A 19,262-nucleotide genomic window follows, 5' to 3' on the forward strand; every position below is an offset into this window, starting at 1 on the left:
TGGCTCTTCAGAAAAGGATGCTAGAAAGACACATTTAACAGTGTTATTGTCCACAAGTTTGGGAATTTTGTACTCAAGAAATTGTCAATTTAACATTAACATTTAACACTTCCACTATGAATGATCCATGTCCTACAGTTTTTGGAACATTGATTTAGTTTATTTTATTTTGCTTTTCTGCTACTTTGGTCTAATTGCAATGATGATATGATGAGATTGATGAAGGGACTCTCTCAAAGAATATCCATGTCCAGGCTGGGATTCGAACTCAGGACTGAACGCTACCAAACCTCCATGCCCGTTCAATTCCTGGGTATTCCGCTACATGCGGTGTTTTGCAAATTTTTGTGTTGATTGGGTGGGTGCACTATGCTGCCAGAGGTCCCATTTTCGAATCTTAACTTCGGTGTTCTATGTGAGCGAGCATCCCTTCATCAATTTCATCCTATCATCCAGTGGCGTGCCCAAGGGGGGGGGGGTCATAACTCCCCCTTTGGCCCAGAATTCCTAAAAAAAACATCAAAGGCAGGAAAATATGGCAAAATGAGGACCGAGTGCTTAAAAAAATAAATGTAACCCCTCCCTTTCAAAAATCCTGGGCACGCTACTGCTATCACCACTCATTATCATGTTCGTGTTTAGCTAAAAGTGGTAGAAAAACAAAGTAAAGCATATTGCCTACTGAGACGCAGGGAAACGTGGCAACAGAACTTCTGTTGTCTGCTTCTATTGAAATCAAATGGTGTAACGCCCGCTACAGAGAAACTCGTGGAATTTCGGTTTCAGATGTCTGCAGGTTTCTAAAGTGGAAAAGTTCTGTTTGCCGCATCTCCAAATGCCCTCTTGTGTAATTCCACATCTCTTTATTTAGCTCCGGCAAGCTTCATGTTTGGCCTCGCTGTAGAAGAGCATGGAAAATTCCGCTGGTCAGTGTGGCTCGGCACGTGGCGGCACAGCACATGGACAGACTACCCTCTGAAAAGCACATGAAATTTTCCATTCAGGGGTTCAGAGTGGCACATCTCTGGCATCTCAGTGGGTGTTAAGATTAAACCAAATCAGCTGTATAGTTTATATTAACAAATTGAACAAAAGGAATCCTAGTCACAATGCTAGTCTAAACAGTAAATGATGATGTTTTCACTAAAACTAGTAGATGAAATCAAATGGAGCATTATTCAAATTATTCAACACATTTATATTCAGAAAATTTTACATTACAAAATACTTTGCTTTCTACTTGCATGATTACAAACTCCACTTATGACTAAACAAATTTCCACTTTTAAGGAAATCATACTTCAATGAAGGATTTCCTTTAGCATAATACCCTGGTGCGGGACACACTAAATGTTTTTTCTTTAGATATATTTAGGCAATAAACAAAAGACAATGTTTCCTCCATATAGATTATTACAATCAACCACAAAAAAACAACTTCAGATTTTTATATTTCGACATCAGATACAGAAAGATAATGATGAACTGAATGTTTCTAATGGGAACTTAAGGAACAAAATATTATAGAGATCACTGCAGACTTTGTACAAAGAATTAGTACATGTTTTCTTTTTCAAACGTACATGTTGAAACCTGTACTTGAGAACTAATCCTTCAGTATTAATTTCACATAATGCATACTCATTTTTAAATTAGCACTTACCATTAACAATATAACATTAAAGATTATTGCTTAAAATACAAAATGATTTTATAAATTTTAGTGCCGCTCTATCTTATACACATATTTCTTTTAAACAGTTTGACAAGCAATATCCACAGAATAAGATGAAATTTTAGAATAAAATATACCTGCATAAAACACTTTTTGAAGACACAAGAACGATATAAAAACGAATTCTGCATGGTAGTTGTCTTAACCCTTACATTTGCATGATCTGTATTGGCGATAGAAGAGAATCATCAAATGCTCCGACTGATGATACATTGCCAAATGATACAGGACTAGAAAAATCTTCGCTCATGCCTGAATCTGCCGACACTGGCTGAGAGGAGCTATGGTCCGATGGAGTGGAGTGAAAACATGGAATTGTACTTGAATTCCCAACTGAAATTGAAGTTTCGGTAACTGTTTGGTGCATGGCAATTTCAGCTTCTTGAATTGCTGTATTTGTATTGTTACATTTTAGAGCAGAGACTCTACCATTAATGTCCACGAAGCTTACATTTTCAGTCTCTTCCTCCAATTGTAAAGTTGCCGTCATTCCTTCCGGAGTCATGTTTAAGACCGTCTCTGAACTTGTTACGGTTGAGCTCCGTTTTCGTTTAGCTGAATTTATGGTACTGTTTGCGGTGAAGAATTCTGAACTCAGCCGCTTTCTCTGAATATTTCTTTTGAATGATTCAGATTTTAAATTCAGTTGTTTGTTCCCAGTGGAGCAGCAGTGCGTTCTTGATTTTGGAGTTCCTGGTCTTTCAACTTGTTCTTCTACTTGAGGATTTTCCGTAGGTGACGGATTCCGACGCCGTTTACATGTTGAAGCTACAAGGACAGGCTCAACCTTACTTCTTGTTTGCCTTCGTTCTGGAACTGGTGAGTAGTGGAGCGATCGACGCACTTTTGGCTTACGTGCATTGTGTGCACGTTTTACTTGAACGGGATTTAGAAAAATATCAGTCATTGCTATCATTTCAGTGCTGTCTGATTGAGTTGTCACTGTATTATCCACTGGAATTTCATCATTAATTTCTCTTGGTGCTTTTTGTAAACTTGCATCAAGCTGTTGCTCTTCCATTTGTTTCTTGATCATGTTGCAAGATACATGTTTACCAATAGAGTCCGGCGAGCCTTGAGCTTCTGTTGCATCATCTTCCTGCATCTTCCCTTCCTCAGAAGATGGGGTTTTCTTCTTCGTTCTTTGAAATTTTTCCTTAAGCTTGGCTATCCATTTAAATTTGAAATTTGCTTCCAATTCATTCCCCTGACAATCTTCTTCTTTGCTTTCTGCATCGACTTCATCATCATCGTCGTCATCGAATGCAGAAACATAAGGTCCTGCTTGACTTGTGCCAGTCGATTCTGACCCCTCTGGTTTCTTCTTTGGTGAGGTTACTTCAGTTTCCAGCACAGACATCTCCATGAAGTATGGAGGGGGAGCCTCAATATCTATAGAACAAGTGAAGTTGCATTGTAATTAATTTTATTTTGACCATGCAATATTTATTATTGTCTCAGTCCAACTCAATACAGGGTGTTTCTGGGCTGATGATACAAACTTTAATGGATGATAGAGAAGGGCACATGTATCAATTTGAGATAAGGAACTGTGGTCCGGAAACGATTTAGTCGAAAGTTATAAGCGAAAATCGGTGTATGAAGATGGAATACTTTTATTACCTGCACATGTTTCACAAGCTGCTACATTCACAACAGTTGTTCAAAGTGGCGTCCCCACTTGATTTCCTCTTGTGGGGTCATGTGGAAAGTCTTGTGTACGAGACACCTGTCGAGACTGAAGTGGATCTCCTGGAAAGAATTCTCGTTGCCTGTGACATTGTTCGAACGACTCTGGGGTTGTTCCAACGGGTACACCAGGACTTTGTGCGACGATGTCATGCCTGCAGCGAAGCTGGGGGGACTACTTTTAACAACTGTTGTGAATGTAGCAGCTTGTGAAACTTGTGCAGGTAATACAAGTAATACATCTGCATACACCGATTTTTGCTTATAACTTTCGACTAACATAAGTCGTTTCAGGACCAGGGTTCCTTATCTCAAATTGATACATGTTCCCTTCTCCATCATCCCTGAAAGTTTGTATCATCAGCCTGGAAACACCCTGTATAAAAAGCTATATTCTGTTAAGAGTGGAAGAGTTGTTAGCATAGTGCACTATTATGCCAGGGGTCCTGGGTTCGAATCCCAGCCTGGACATGAGTGTTCTTTGTCCCTTCATCAATTTAATCATACCATTACTCATCCTCATCTTTGCGATTAGCCAAAAGTGGCATGAAAGCAAAGTCAAATAAACCAAATCAGTCAATATACAATATTTCACTGCATAATCATCAAACTAAAAATTGGTTTATAACCTTTCATCGTGTAATTGTTGCCTCAGATAACAAAAGCAATGGTAGCGGCACAGAATCTTCACACACTGATGATTTGATTATTAAGTCTAAACTTCCAGTCCTGCACTAATTTTTTTTTTCTCAAGCATAATATTTCAACTATAATGTACAAATCATGATAATGTGTTAACTTTTTTTTTCTGCCTGCAAAATATTTGCAGAACTTTCACGAAGAAATGATGTGTGTAAAATCGGACTTCCTAATCTTGCATGAAAGACAGTTCAGTAATAAATGATTTTTAATAATGGTAATATCGGCACCACATAAGGTCCCACCCTACATTTTTGCAAAAAAAAAAAAAAAACATAGAGTCTATGATTATGTGGTCAAATATAGTATACTGTCACGTTTTTCAAGACAGTTTATATTCCCTACAAGGGAAGAAAACCAATCCACAAATTGGTGAGCTTCGTACTTTTACTTTTGTAACAGAAATATTGCACATGGTGAAGAATGTGTGTTCTGTTCAATATACTGTATAAGTAACCACTTCAATAAAATTATGAACTGTTACTAGCTGTTCACAATTAATTAACTTTGGATGAACTCTTAAATTGGTGCCTTGTCCCGACTTACGAAGATGCATGAAGATTGACATTTCACAAAATTATGTTGTATTTACATTGTATCTACAGATATCTATTTGGCGGTTATGCGGAGAGAGGTAATTTACTCTGATAAGTTTACTTTTTATTTTTCAGTGCAAATTTTCTTTACGATCGATTTCGGCATCCATTTGGTGGTTTCGTCAGGCATGTACCACCAGATGAGTAGCGAAATCAATTGCGAGGAAACGTTGCACGGAAAAGTGAAAACTAAACTTATCACGGTAAATTACATTGTATTGTTTATTGGTAAAGATTTCTTCTTTTCATGGCACACTTCGGCAATGTTATAAGTAGGGGTGAATTTATATGCACTAAAAAAGAAATACCAAAATATGCATTAAAAACAGCAGGGTTGCTACTCATCTGGAAAACAGGGAAATGTCAGGGAATTTTGCAGATCGTCTGGAATTTATGTGCATTTTGGAGTCATGCAAGAGAAAAAGTTGCAAAATGAACAAGCAGTTCACTTCCACTTCTGGATTCGGTTCTTGTCATTCCACTCCCAAAAAAGATTCAGTTTAGAAACTTGTTTCTTTCGTTCTTATGATTCTCAGTCTTGCGCAAAAATTATGGTTTCTTCGAATTTCTGTAATAAATCTTCACTTTTATAATACTAGATATTGTATTATACTCTGGAGTAAATGGAAAGGGGCAATAATATCTGCAGCTGAACAAGTGTGTGGAACATCTAGAGTAGGAAGCAAGAAGAAGATAACAAATTCGTGGAATCCAGAAATAGAAGGAATGGTAAAAGAAAAGAAAGAAAAATGGAAGAAATACCTGTCGGTGGGTACTCTGGAGGCATTTGAAGAATATAGAAAGCAGAGAGATAAAGTGAAGAAAGTGGTTCAAGAGGCAAGAAAGAAATGTGGGAGCAATTTTGAAGAAATATGGAACAAAATCATAAAGAAAATCGAACTTTTCTACAAAGTTTGAAGAACGTGATTAAAGAAAATTTTATATATGATGAAAATAAGAAAATATTAACAAATTCTGAAGAAATAATGAAAATATATAAAAACTACTTCCAAAAATTATTAAGTGAAAATGAAAGAAGAAACGTACCAAATGAAGAGGAGGAAAGAAGGCCTGAAGAACCAGATATCCTAGATGTAGAACAAGAAGTAATTACACGGGAAGAGTTAAAGAAAGCTATTGGTAGAATGAAACTAGGAAAGGCAGCTGGTCATGATGGCATTGCACCAGAAATGATCAAGTTTATGGAAAAGGAAGGAGAAGATTTGTTGCTCAGAATAGTAAATGTGGCATGGAAGGAAAAGAAGATAGTAAAGGATTGGGAAATATCAATACTACCTAGTCTGGCCATAAATACTGTTACAAACTTTCGGCTTGGACTGTACATTTGGTAGTCAGGCTCATGAAGCATGCTTGTGCTGAAGTTCACTCCTGACCATTGTGTGTTCAGCTGTGAAAGAGCAAGCGTTTATCTTCTTGTGCTTAGCATCGAGTGGGGAGAATATGAAAACAGAGTAGCCGTAATTGCTCTGCATATGGTTGGGAAGTCACTCACTGAGATTTTCCAGCCCCTAAAAATCCGAAGATCAGCAAAAGGTTTGTGTATCAGACAATCCAGAGATTCACTAATACTGGTAGCATGAAAGATCACCCAAGAGTTGGTCGAGTTCACACCGTATGAACAGCTGCGGCTGATAAAGCAGTGATCCTCGCATCCGCCGAAATCCCATCCGGAAGCAAGTAATAATGGCACAGGAGCTGAACATTTCACAACAATCAATGTTCAGGGTACTTAGTGAAGACCTTGGAATTGGAGCTTACAGGTGGAGTACTGGAATTTCCTGACGTCACAAGTGAAGAAGCAGAGGGAACTGAAAACGAGATGGCTCTTGCAGTGGCACGTTGCCAATGGTAATTGTAGGATTCTCTTCACTGATAAGAAATTGTTCACCACTGAATGAAGTTTTAACCGTCAAAATGAAAGGCTGTATGCTTCAAACTCTCGAGAATTTTGTGGGAGAGTTCCCAAAAATCAGAGATGCCACCAGCCCTCCTCAGTCATGGTTTGGTGGGGGGTTGAGCTATGAAAGATTCACCAGGCCTCATTTTTGAGAAAAGGGCTTAAAAGCCGTGCAAAAGTGTATGTGGAAAGTGTCCTGGACCCTCTCGTGACACTGTTGAACCAAAAAAATGTTTCACAATGAATCCTGGATGTTCAAGAAATATTCTGACCCAGTTCATAATGCAAGGATGAGGCGCCAGTGACTGGAGACCAGTGTACTCGATTTCATCTCCACTTTTAATTGGCCATCTGATAGCCATGATCTCAGTACCTTGGACTACAAACTGTGCCCAGAGCTAGAGGGGACTGTCTGCAAGAAGAGGCACCCTATAATTGAAAGTTAAAAGCGTTCCTCGATAGCAGCAGGGGCGGACTTTCCCATCAAGACCATCCATGCTGCAATAGATGTCTGGCCAGGGAGACTTCGAGCCTGTGTGAGGGTGAAAAGTGTAAATTTTGAAAACTGATTGGTGCTATTTGTGTGTAATATATGGAAGTGTAACATACTAAAAGAACATTTAAAAATCTGAAACCATATTCAATGTATTCACAAAATAGTGTGAAACAGTATTTATACCCATATATAAGATAGGAGATAACATGGAATGCGAAAATCACTACTCAGTGTGCTAGCAAAGTCTATTCCAGAATTTTGGAAAATAGACTAAGACAAGAAATAGAGGATACATTATAGGAGAGACAGAGTAGATTCAGACCAGATAGAGGTGTCCAAGATCACATATTTACAATAAGGCAAATAGAGAAAGTTATAGAATACAATAGAGAATTATACCTATGCTTTATAGACTTGGAAAAGGCTTTCGATAGGGTGCCATGGCAAGAGCTAGATATGGAAAACACTAAAGGAAAACAATGTAAACAAATAATTAATAGAAGCAATAGCTACAAAGTTTCTACAAAACAAACAGATGCTATGTCAGAACTGGCAATAACAGATCAGAGGAATTCATAACAACAGGAGTAAGACAAGATGGTTCTGATGGATGATGTTCTGAAAGAAATAAAACCAAAGATGAGAAAATTCAAAGTAGAAAATTGGAAACTGAAAACTAACTGTATCTGAACTTTTATATGCAGATGATATTGTATTGTTTGCAAATTCACAAGCAAACTTACAAAGAAATTTAGAAATAATAAATGGTAACTTGTCAAAGAAATATATGAAAACAAACAAAGATAAAACAACTGTGCTACGGATAGGGAGAATAGAAAAACCCTGCATAATAAGCCTTGAAGATCCAGAGCTAAAACAAGTACAAAGTTTCAAGTATCTAGGTGTTCAATCAGTAGTAATGGAAAAATAGATGAAGAATTAAACACTCGAATAAAGAACACAAACAGATTATATTATGCCATAAACAAAGGATTTTTAGGGAAAAAGTAAATAAGCCAAAAAACAAAAATGATTGTGTACAAATCAACTTATGTACCAACATTGATATATGGAAGTGAATCCTGGATAATTAATGAAAAACAAAAACAAAATTTACAAACAGTAGAAATTAAATATTTGAGGAGAACAGTGGGAAAGACCAGAAGGGACAAAATCAGAAATCAAACAATCAGAATAACATTAAACACAAAACCAATATAGGGTGTCTCATAAGTACTAGTGCAAACTGACACAGGTCAAAGTACACGATAATAGAAGCAAAAAAGTCTCAGTAAACATGGGTCTGCGAACGAGCCATTTTTGAGATAATCGCGAATGTGTGATTACAAGCCACCACTTACTTTATTGTTTGTAAACATCGTCCTAGTTGGTAAATTGCTAATAATGTGTGCGAATGTGTGGTTACAAACTGTCATTGATTGCATTTTGTAAACACAGAGTGCTTTACTCCTTGCGCGGTCCGAGGTTTGCTCTGTTTACAAAACAACATTTCCGACAGGTGGCGTTGTAATCAAACGGAACATTTCCGAGAGTTGGCATTGCAATCAAACATTACAAGCCGTCTTGTACAGTGGGATCCATTAGTATTACCGTGCAAATTGTCCATCACCATGTTCGTGCGCTTTATTTGACCCAATAAGAGCTTCAAAAATTAAAAGAAATCTCAAAACAAGCTGTTGACAACTTCTGCACCAGCATACATAAAATCCATCATTTAAAAACATACAGGATGTAAGAGAAAAATTTATGAAAATAGTCGTGGATAATTTGTCGTGCAATACTACTGGATCCCACTGTACCCACACATTACAAAGGCCCCTGATAACCCATGAACAACAATGGATCTGAAATTGGATATCAAAATCCATAGCATTGAAGCAATCACTTCCCAAATGTAAGTAACTGATATGATGAATTCTCCGTAGAAAGATTTCTCAATTACAGAAAAGGTGAGTATCTTGTAGATAGATTCAGTCGTGTGTTTTTATTACTTGTTTTTTTTCCTCTTAGTGGGTTGACAGTAGTGGGAGGAATAATTTCGAAAGTGCGATCTACATGACAAGTCGACAACTTTTGTTACACGATCCATCCCCATTTGATGATAATTAGATTGATCGATTGGTTTTTGGTAACGTTTCTGCGTTCAATAGGTGCCTGATTTGTGCTTTGCACATGATAAATTGCATAAAGCTGCTCCAGGGCTCACCCAGCCCCAAATCAATGGGTTCCTTAAGGGGGGAGGGGGTAAAGGCGGCCGGAGGGTGGTGCTGACCACTTCACCTCCAAAATGGCCGAGATCGAAAATGTGTGGCGCCCTTCCTCCATATTCCCCTAAATGTGCCTTCCTGGCACGGTGCTACATGCACAGGGAACTTTACCTTCACATGATAAATTTTATTTGCTGCTTAAGATGCCTAATGCATTTTTAAAATTTATCCAGTACTAGTAATCATCAACCCTTCTCACAAAGGGTCTTGCCGAGGAGAATCTGCTATGGTGAAATAAAGCAACAATAAATGTTGGGGAGCGGCGGGGTGGCGGCATCCCCTTTGCGCACTGGTTCAGACAGATAGCCTAATACTCAACACCTGTTGGGATGCCCCTGACTTAGGGTGACCATCCGTACTGATTTTCGCAGTACAGTCCTTTTTTTTTTGATGAGCTGTCCTGCAGAATGCGAAGCCATGTATAAAATTAAGATATGTCCTTTCTTTCACATATGTCCTGCGAAATGTCCTGATTTCTACTCCGGTCTCCGAAGTCCAAATATTTATTTTCTATTTATATTTTCTTTGTTTTTTCTATGTCAACAGTTTATGCACTACTTTTCATACTTTTCTGTTGTGGTCGAGCTGGAGAGAATGAACATCCGGTTAGAACAATGCGTAGTTACCACGGCAGAGAGCAGGTTGTAGACAGTTGGGAACGAAAGGGTCAGGTGGCGCCGATCTGTCCAGTTGTTGCGGGGTGCGTAGATTGGAAGTCTCGTTCCTGAAGTGCACGTCTTGTATTTCAACACTGTCGGGTGAAGATGCCTCCTAGGAGGAAATTTGCATTTAATTCAGAACTGAAATCTCTTTATCCATTTCTTAAGAGAGGCAAAAGCGATAGTGATGTTCACTGTGAAAAATGTTCAGTGAGTTTTCAATTGCAAACAGTGGAAGGTCTGAAATAACACTACATCTGCATGTCAAGTTTTAAGGAACAAGTGCGTTCATTTTATTCAACTTGTATTGAATATATTAAGCAGTGGTCCTCTCCCCTTTCTGAAATGACTGTGTTGGATTGGGTAAAACTGGATTCGATGATCGAATGGGACAGAGTGCAAAATAGCGTACAATTTTTCAACAAATGGTCAGGAAAGCAACTTAATGATTCTTATCTCTTTGATGAAATTTCAAATGTAAGAGTGTATGGTACTCTTGAAAAACTGAAAGCATGGAACACTGCTCAAATGAGAGTAGATGCAGAGATGGGTTGAGATATTCAAATATTTTCAGGAAAAATGTATTTCCTTTTATCAGGTATTTGATATTGTAGAGTTCAGTTTGTGCCTTCAAGCCACAAATGCACCCACTGAGAGATTTTTATCGTTAATGAATAGCATGTGGACTGCTGAGAAATCTCAATTGAAAACTGAAACTCTGAAACACCTAATAATAACTAAATATAATTTCAGTTGTACCTGTAGTGAATTCCATGATATGACTATGGAAAATACAAAGTTATTACATGCTATTCACTCGAAGCAAAAGTACAGAACCATTAAGGATGATACTTAAATATTGGTACATTTGATTATGAAATATTTGTTAATTTGAAGTTATTGGAATTGTTTTCAAGAAGTGTAAGTGACATGTTCTCAACAAAATTTTGCTCACAACTGTAGTTTCTTTAATATGTCAAATTTTAAATACATTTAGTTTTCATTTTTGTTTTATGCCACTCATATACTTTGGGGATTCGTCAAATAAAAGAATAATTATTTTTAAAACTTATGTCCTTTATGTCTTTTTTTTTAAGAAAGTTTGTCATGGTATGTGTGTGTACTGTTTTTTGCTGGTAAGGATCTGGTCACCCTAGCCTGACTGGCGGTGGGGCATGTAAAACACTTGCATTTTGACTTAATACAATTTTACCCGTAACTTTTTTGACGATTGGTCTAATTTAATTATGTTCTTATTTAAACTATCCGAAGAGCGGTTTGTGATTTTCTCACAATCCGAACTCTTTATTACGTAGTGCATAATTTATTACAAAGTATTTTACTTCGTTCATTCTGTATGAGGAACTTACATGTATTTTGAAATATTAAGTGAAATGCTGTGCCGCTTTTCATCCACTTTGAACTAATCGTGACGACGATGATAATATTATGGGATTATTGTGTTGATAAAAAAAACACTAAAATATTTTGTAAAAGGAAACAAACATGTCAATGAAATTTTAAGTCTTAATATTGTTTTTTTATAAATTAGTCCTAATTTGCGGAATGGAACTGATTAATATTGTCAACTTTAAAATAACGGATTTATTCCCGTCCGCTAGCTTTCTTCACAGCCTTCAGTGGCGTGCACAGGATTTTCGAAAGGGGGAGTTTACGTATACTTTTTTAAGTAGTCGGTCATCATTTTCCCACCCTTTTCTGCCTTAAATGTTCCTTTTTTTAGGAATTCTGGGCGAAATGCGGGGTTATGTCCCCCCAACCCCGCCACTGACAGCCTTTAGATTAAAATGTTCTGGAATATCAGCTGTTATCTGTTTGTGGTCTTGCTACTGTGAATAAAATATTAAATCAACTTGATCAGGACAACCTTGCAACCACAAGTTGTAAGTAAACAAAACAAAATCAATCTAAACATACACAGACTTCTGAAATCCCATACATTTATTCATACAGTCTCTACATTCCGCGTCAAACACTCCTTTTCTGTAGCTTTTCCACGCGTCATTTTTTTCTCTCTCGTCCAAACTGGTCATGGCAACAACACAAACACTGAAACCCACTGTAACATACTACGCTACGAACTTATGTAATGAAATGAATCAAACCGCATCTATGTCTCTGCATTCGTTTTCTGCTGAGACGCTGGCACAACAAATGTGTTGAAATTTTTGTATCTCCCTCCTCAATCTTACATAAACAATGACTCATTTTTCACAAACAATATTGTGAAGTGAAATTGTTTAGTTTGAAGTAACAAATAACAGCTTAAAGTGGGATCCGAACCACTGTGCCATGTGCCTCCACCGGGTATCGAACCCGGGACAACTTGATCGATCACAAGGCGATTAATAATACTAATCTCGTCATTCTTGAAGGTAATAAAATTTTGCCCGGGAGAGTGAAATCAATTCCTCCTAGCACTAACAAAGGAACAGCCATGGCCACACCTGGACTCGAAGCCGGGCCGTCGGTGGAAGGATCTTCAGTCCGCCACGCAATGCGGTCTGCCGCGGGGCAACAAAATTACCTTTCGTATTTTTATATTAATTTCTTGCGTCACTTTTCTACCTCTTAGGATAATCGCAACGACGAGGATGAATTATGACAAGACAAACACAATGATAACATCAGGGTTTGATCCTGGAACTTCCGACTTCGTAGCGACTTATGCCAGCCATCGAGGCAGACAACTTCTATGAAAAGTTATGCAAAGGATGTTGTTGTTATGTAAATTTACAAGTTTCGTTTTAAGATATTCAAATTCTCTAAATGTGTAGTGTATCCTCAACTTTAAACGTTCTTGAAGCTCACAGCTTACAGTTAGTATACTACTTGATCTTACACAATATATGCAGCCACTCGAATAATTTTTATTCAAGGACCAAAGGGCCACAAAGAAAATAAAACGAACCATTACATTCAGTAGCCAGCTTTCGAACATTTGTGTGTGACATTCACATAGAATAAACAGTTGTTCAGATCATAATGCTTCCCTGAAAGCTGTGAAGTTCAAAGATCTTTATCAACAAGGCTTGACTACAAAGCTTGCAGCGAGGGTGGCAAACAGCTTACAAGCTAACATGAAACTGAAAACAGTGCAAGAGAATACTTACTAAGTTCCTGCATCATGTAGTAGAATTCTGCCATGTCCTTAAATTTGGCTTTTGCAGATTCTGAAAGGTTTCTCCACTCTTCCCTAGTAAAGAATGGCCGAATATTTGTATAAACATCCACTTCTTCCTCATTGCTCATTCTTGCTGCAACGAAGCAAATCAAACCGATCCATGACAGCACATTGTCGTTCTGTTTTAAAACAAACTGGTATCTCGCAACTCTGGGCGAATTCATTATTGAGAACTGGAGGGGAGGAAATGTGTTTATACTACACAGTACACATCGCAAACAGGTCAAAGAGTAGGAGCAATTACTTAGTGAAGAATCATAAGAAAGAAATATCAGTCCAATCTAAGATAATCTCAATTTGATCCCAAAGCTTGATTTATCATGTATACTTTGAGATATATAATGAGGTTTACTGACTTCTCTTCGTTATTAATCACATATTCAAGAGAAATTGAACAACGAAAATATTCGTTGTTTGTGTATTCATTGCATTTCACTGCACATCTTCGAGAAGTTTCACACGCTGTCAAAGACATGAACCTTAATAATTGGGGGGGGGAGGCTGGCATAAACAATATTCATTGATTGATTCATTTTACTTCGATTTTCTTCCACTTTTGGCTAATCGCGAAGATGAGATATGATGAAGGGACACTTACAAAGGACACCCATGCCCAGTCCGAGAATCGAACCCGAGACCGCTGACACTGTCGTCTTTAAATTCTATATGAATTGTGAGAGGGACGCGCCATCGGTCTTGGGAGGGGGGGGGGGGGGTGCGCGCCATGGTAACGCCAGTAATTATATCCAGAAATTATTTATATACTCGTGGCTGGTACATATATACTCGTGGCGCTTTTGCTACATCGCTGTTCGTAATTGTATTTCTTCAGAAATTACAACAATGTGTATATATTCATGTTCTGCGGCCGCCTTCATAATTTACTTAATACAAAAGTTTCATAAATGTTTGTTGGAAATATCAGTAATTACAAAGTCAATGCATTAGTAGTGTGAGCCAGGACTTCGTCGCATACATTCAGGATAAAGGTAAGGTTTTCGAGAGTTTGTAGCGTCCAAACTAGGGATGGACAGATCCGGATCCTAGCGGATCCGAAATCCGAATCCGGTTGGTTCCGGATCCTAAGGATCCGGATTCTGAAATTTTTCGGATCCGGAATTTTCAGATCCGGATCCGGTACTCTCGGATCCGGATCCAGAACTTTCGGATCCGGATCCAGAATTTTCGGATAAGGATCCAAAACTTTCGGATACGGATCCAGTACTTTCGCATCCGGATCCGTTTTGCCATCCCACATGCGCTTCTTTGGAAAGTAAGAATGTGCTTTTAACATATTGTTACCTGCTAATATACATACATACATACATACATACATATATATATATATATATAATATACATACATACCCATATATATATAGTGTGTGTGCGCGCGTGCGCGATTTGTAATTAATTAATATACTTACAAGGGAGGTCTAAGTCTCCCCCTCCGATTTCCATGAAATTTGGCAGGTGTATAGAGGCCCCCCCTCAAATGTCAAGATGAGGAGAAATTGGAGTGGGGATCTTACCCCGAAACCACGTAAATATGGCATAGGAAGAAACAGGGGGCATAGGGCCTCTCTATACACCTGTCAAATTTCATGGGAATCGGAGGGGGACACAGGGCTCAGATGATCCCCACGTCAATTTGTCCTCATCTTGACATTTGAGGCGGGTTTTGTCCCCTAAAACAGTTTTTTAGCCGAAACAAAAAAAACACGTATTTCTTCCTTTGAGCCCCTCTATACACCTGCCACGTTTCATGGAAATCGGAGGGGAACACAGGGGTCAGATCCCCACTTCAATTTGTCCTCATCTTGACATTTGAGGGGAGGTTGCCCCACTAAAACAGTTTTTTAGCCGAAACAAAAAAAGCACGTATTTCTTCATTTGGGCCCGTTTATACACACACCTGCCAAGTATCATGGAAATCGGAAGGGAACACAGGGGTCAGATCCTCACTTCAATTTGTCCTTATCTTGACATTTGAGGGGGTTTTGCCCCATAAAACCGTTTTTTAGCTGAAACAAAAAAAAAACACGTATTTCTTCCTTTGGGCCCGTTTATACACACACCTGCCAAGTATCATGGAAATCGGAGGGGGACACAGGGGTCAGATCCTCACTTCAATTTGACCTCATCTTGACATTTGAGGGGGTTTTGACCCCTAAAACTGTTTTTTAGCTGAAACAAAAAAAATACGTATTTCTTCCATTGGGCCCCACTATACACCTGCCAAGTTTCATGGAAATCTGAGGGACACAGGGTCAGATCCTCACTTCAATTTGTCCTCATCTTGACATTTGAGGGGGTTTTGCCCCCTAAAACAGTTTTTTAGCTGAAACAAAAAAAAACACGTATTTCTTCCTTTGGGCCCCACTATACGCCTGCCAAGTTTCATGGAAATCGGAGGGGGACACTTAGATAACCTCCCTTGTTAGTCTTACACTTTGTAATTATATAACACTGCATATATTATAATGTTTTATTTTAATTTGTAAAACTGTAACTGTAGAACAATTGTATAATTTTTGTATAACATTTCTATCTTGTTATATGTGTTAAAGGTTTCATACTGGAATGGAATGTCTCACATTTATGTGTGTTTTCATTTCCAATACATTCGAATGAATACATATTCGTTTCAATGGCATTTACAAAGTCACCTCTGAAATATGTTAAACAAGTAAGATTATTTTTGTGAACGAGTGTGTTAGCCGATGCGTAGCAAAGTATTTTAGGAACAACACTTGAAAAAAATTCTTGAAGGACTAACTAATGAAAAATTTATTTGTAATCGAAGATCATAATACCTTTTAAGGTGTGGTAATATTATAATGGGATTGAGATACGAAACTCTCGGATCCATCCGGATATGGAACTTTCGAATCCGGAACTCTCGGATCCGGATCAAGATCCGGAACTTTCGGATCCGGATCCAGATCCGGAACTTTCGGATCCGAATGGATCCGGATTTATCGGATCCGGATCCGTTTGGCCATCCCTAGTCCAAACGAGGCATAAATGAGAAAGGTCATTAATAAGAAAATGTGTTTCTCGGTAGGGCGTTTGACTGCCACGCGGGAGACCCGGATTCGATTCCCGGAGTGGGTGATCTAAGGTCGGAAATTTTCCGGCCTTGTCCCCGCATAAAGCGGTTCTGGAGCTCACCCAGCCTCAAATCAATGGGTAACAGTAGTATAAGCCGGAGACGGATTTCTTAAAATTTACAGGAGAAAAGACGAGAAAGTACTTACGGATTGCGTTCTTGAGGACTTTCTGAAGCCGGGGAAATTGTTTTTTAGAATCGTGCAACGTATTTTGCCTGTAAATAAGGTATTTTTCGTCAATCATGCATCTCCGTTGTACGATAGCTCGTGCCGCCATTACCGTCGACTACGTGAATCAAATGTTCCGTGCGTTCGGTTATGTAACCCCCTCACAGTGTAGCAACCACGCGGAAGTTTGACAAGATGACGTGTGAGCTGGTTTTTTTTCAATGTAAGGTAAGACTCTAGTTGGAAAGCTTATTTTATAAGGAATTCAACAACGTAAATCCCAAAGCGAGCAAAAATTTCCTGAAGGAGTAAATCGAGAAAAACCGATGTTGTCCGGATATGCGCAATTGAACGTAATGGGGAATTTTTTAGATGATGAAGCACATATTTAGGGGTGAAATGAGTGCTAATGGAACCTAACCTAACAGGCATAACCTAACCTCGTAGGCATACCTCGACCCCGTGAATGGATAGTGGGGCTATCGTGAACAAATCGAGAAAAACCGATGTTGTCCGGATATGCGCAATTGAACGTACTGAGGAATTTTTAAGATGATGATGCACATATTTAGGGGTGAAATGAGTGCTAATGGAACCTAACCTAACAGGCCTAACCTAACCTCGTAGGCATACCTCGACCCCGTGAATGGATAGTGGGGCTATCGTGAACGGAAAGTGTAAAAAGAAAAAGGTACTTACCCGAAGAGATGCCGGGTGCCGCACCATGATCGCGCACCGCGAACGCAAAGAAGCAATCACCATGCAGATAAGGACGTAAAGTAGAGTCTAGCCTCAATTTTCGCTTAAAAACCTTTTGTGAATAGTTTGTGCGGTATTTATCGGTTCATAAGTTTGGAAACACTGGACATCAGCTGACGATACTGCATATCAGCTGACGATAGACAACGTGAGTCAAAATTTGCGCGCCGAATTAGCAACGACCAATAAATGATTATAATGTTAAAAATAACGCTTTTTTCATGAAAAAAAGTGATCCCCAGCTTGAAAAATCTTCCGCTATGCATATGAGGTAAATAGCAATGATTTTTATTTGAAAACAAACGAGTTTAATGTGTCTCCGGCTTATACTACTGTTACCAATCAATGGACGAAAGGGGGGGGGGGTTAAGGTGGCCGGAGCTTGGTGCTGATCACATCACCTCCAAAATGACCGAGATCCAGAATGTGTGGGGCCCTACCACAATCAAACTACAATCCTACCTAGGGTGCCAAAATATCTAGCTACGGAGCTGATGGCATTTTTGACTTCCTTGTGAAGGGGCGAGTAATATATTTTACCCTGTTTTTAAGCACTTTACTTTCTGCACCAAAGTTGCTAAAAACACCTCCCAAGCCCTTGTAACGTCTAGGTAGGCAACCATCCACTAATATTTTAATTGAATGAAAATGCCCATTAAGGTCCGATATGACGAATTGTACGTATAAAATAGTAAGTGTTTTTGTAAAAAAGTGTAATATTAATAATAATAATCATAATACATAAAAACCCTGCCCTCATAAATTTGATAAGCAGATCTGAATACGCCATAAAAATACTATCAGAAACATCCTTTCAGACCAATTTAACATTTAAGAAGTAACATTTTATGGACCAGTGAGATACATACAAGTCAATAAGTGTAAGTCTTTGGCTCGGTGTTTCTGAAATAAGTATTTGTTTATGAAACAAGTTATGCACGGAAGTGCCTATCAATGTACCCTTATTTTCTGAACTATATGGAAACAGATTCCTACCTACAAGCCTTGCCTTCATTTTCGGTTTTCGCTTTGTCTTCATTTGTCCTTTCGTCTTCATGTCTGTACATTTGAGGTAATTTGTTCATGAATTAGCCTTTTGCTTTCCTATTTTATAGTTTTCAAAAAATGCTCCCCCTTAATTTTGCATCTGCTATCAACAACCTGGATGCAAGATTTATGAAACAAGGTTCAACAACATGTAGGAGCCTATTAATTGGCTGCACAAATGACGTCACTTTTGGCAGTGACCGTCGACTCCTTCCTGGAAATTAGTATCGTTCATTTCAGTTTTTTGAAAAAGCAGAAAGCTTATTATTTTTATTGTTAATAGCAGAAATAAAGTTATGTAACCGAAGATTTGTGTGAGAAGTCACACAAGATAAACTTCAGAACTAAATCTTGCCCCTGACTTTCAAAGCCTTTTTTTGAATGAGATGTTTAAAAAAAATAATTAAAAAAGTTGCGCTAGATATTTACTTATCTGGCGAATCGAGTATAATATTCTCCTCATGGACATAACAGTAATATTAGTAACAATAATAATTTTAAAAAATCATTTTATCACTTCCTAATAGTTATTATTTAATAATAATAATAACCATGATAATTATTTTTATCATTGTTGTTATTTCAGTTTTGGATTTTTTTGGGGGGAGTTGCCCTCTTAATCTTCCCATGTCTTAACCAGACAGTTTCAGAAGTGTGGATTTGGAACTGTAGATGGGAGACGGAAGACTGGACCAAGTTTTTTAAAGATAATTTTGCAAATCTATTTACTATTAGTTGCACAGCACAATGAAACATGTTAGGCCTATCAGATAATAACTGCAGAGTACTTTTGAAGTTTTGTTATTTTACGTCGCCTTTCTGTCACTTTTGGCTAATCGCGACAATGAGGATAAGTGACGATCAGACGAAATCGTTAACGGGACACCGGCA

At 38.3% G+C, this 19,262-nt stretch overlaps 1 protein-coding gene across 2 annotated transcripts; it reads right to left on the bottom strand.

Annotated features, from left to right (window-relative positions):
• Positions 1–1,556: 1,556 nt before the first annotated feature.
• On the bottom strand, positions 1,557–18,474 carry LOC146003936 (uncharacterized). 2 transcript variants are annotated; one of them, XM_083142448.1, is made up of 3 exons: positions 18,321–18,474; positions 13,215–13,358; positions 1,557–3,127 (listed from the first exon to the last, which is right to left on the bottom strand). In XM_083142448.1, exons 1-3 carry the CDS (start codon positions 18,379–18,381, stop codon positions 1,884–1,886), a joined length of 1,449 nt encoding a protein of 482 aa, XP_082998574.1. In that variant the 5' UTR covers positions 18,382–18,474; the 3' UTR covers positions 1,557–1,883. The 2 variants fall into 2 exon arrangements, with proteins under 2 accessions (XP_082998574.1, XP_082998575.1); XM_083142449.1 differs by lacking the exon at positions 13,215–13,358.
• Positions 18,475–19,262: the final 788 nt, after the last annotated feature.

The sequence above is a fragment of the Lepisma saccharinum genome, chromosome 21 (assembly GCF_977018435.1).
Source record: "Lepisma saccharinum chromosome 21, izLepSacc3.1, whole genome shotgun sequence".
NCBI lineage: Eukaryota > Metazoa > Arthropoda > Insecta > Zygentoma > Lepismatidae > Lepisma > Lepisma saccharinum.

Coding starts and splice junctions, on each gene's coding strand:
- LOC146003936 (XM_083142448.1), bottom strand. CDS start 18,381: ATGAAGACGAAAGGACAAATGAAGACAAAGCGAAAACCGAAAATGAAG. Junction 13,359..18,320: donor AATGAAGGCAAGGCTTGTAG/GTAGGAATCTGT, acceptor GCTTCGTTGCAG/CAAGAATGAGCAATGAGGAA. Junction 3,128..13,214: donor CTACATGATGCAGGAACTTA/GTAAGTATTCTC, acceptor CTTGTTCTATAG/ATATTGAGGCTCCCCCTCCA.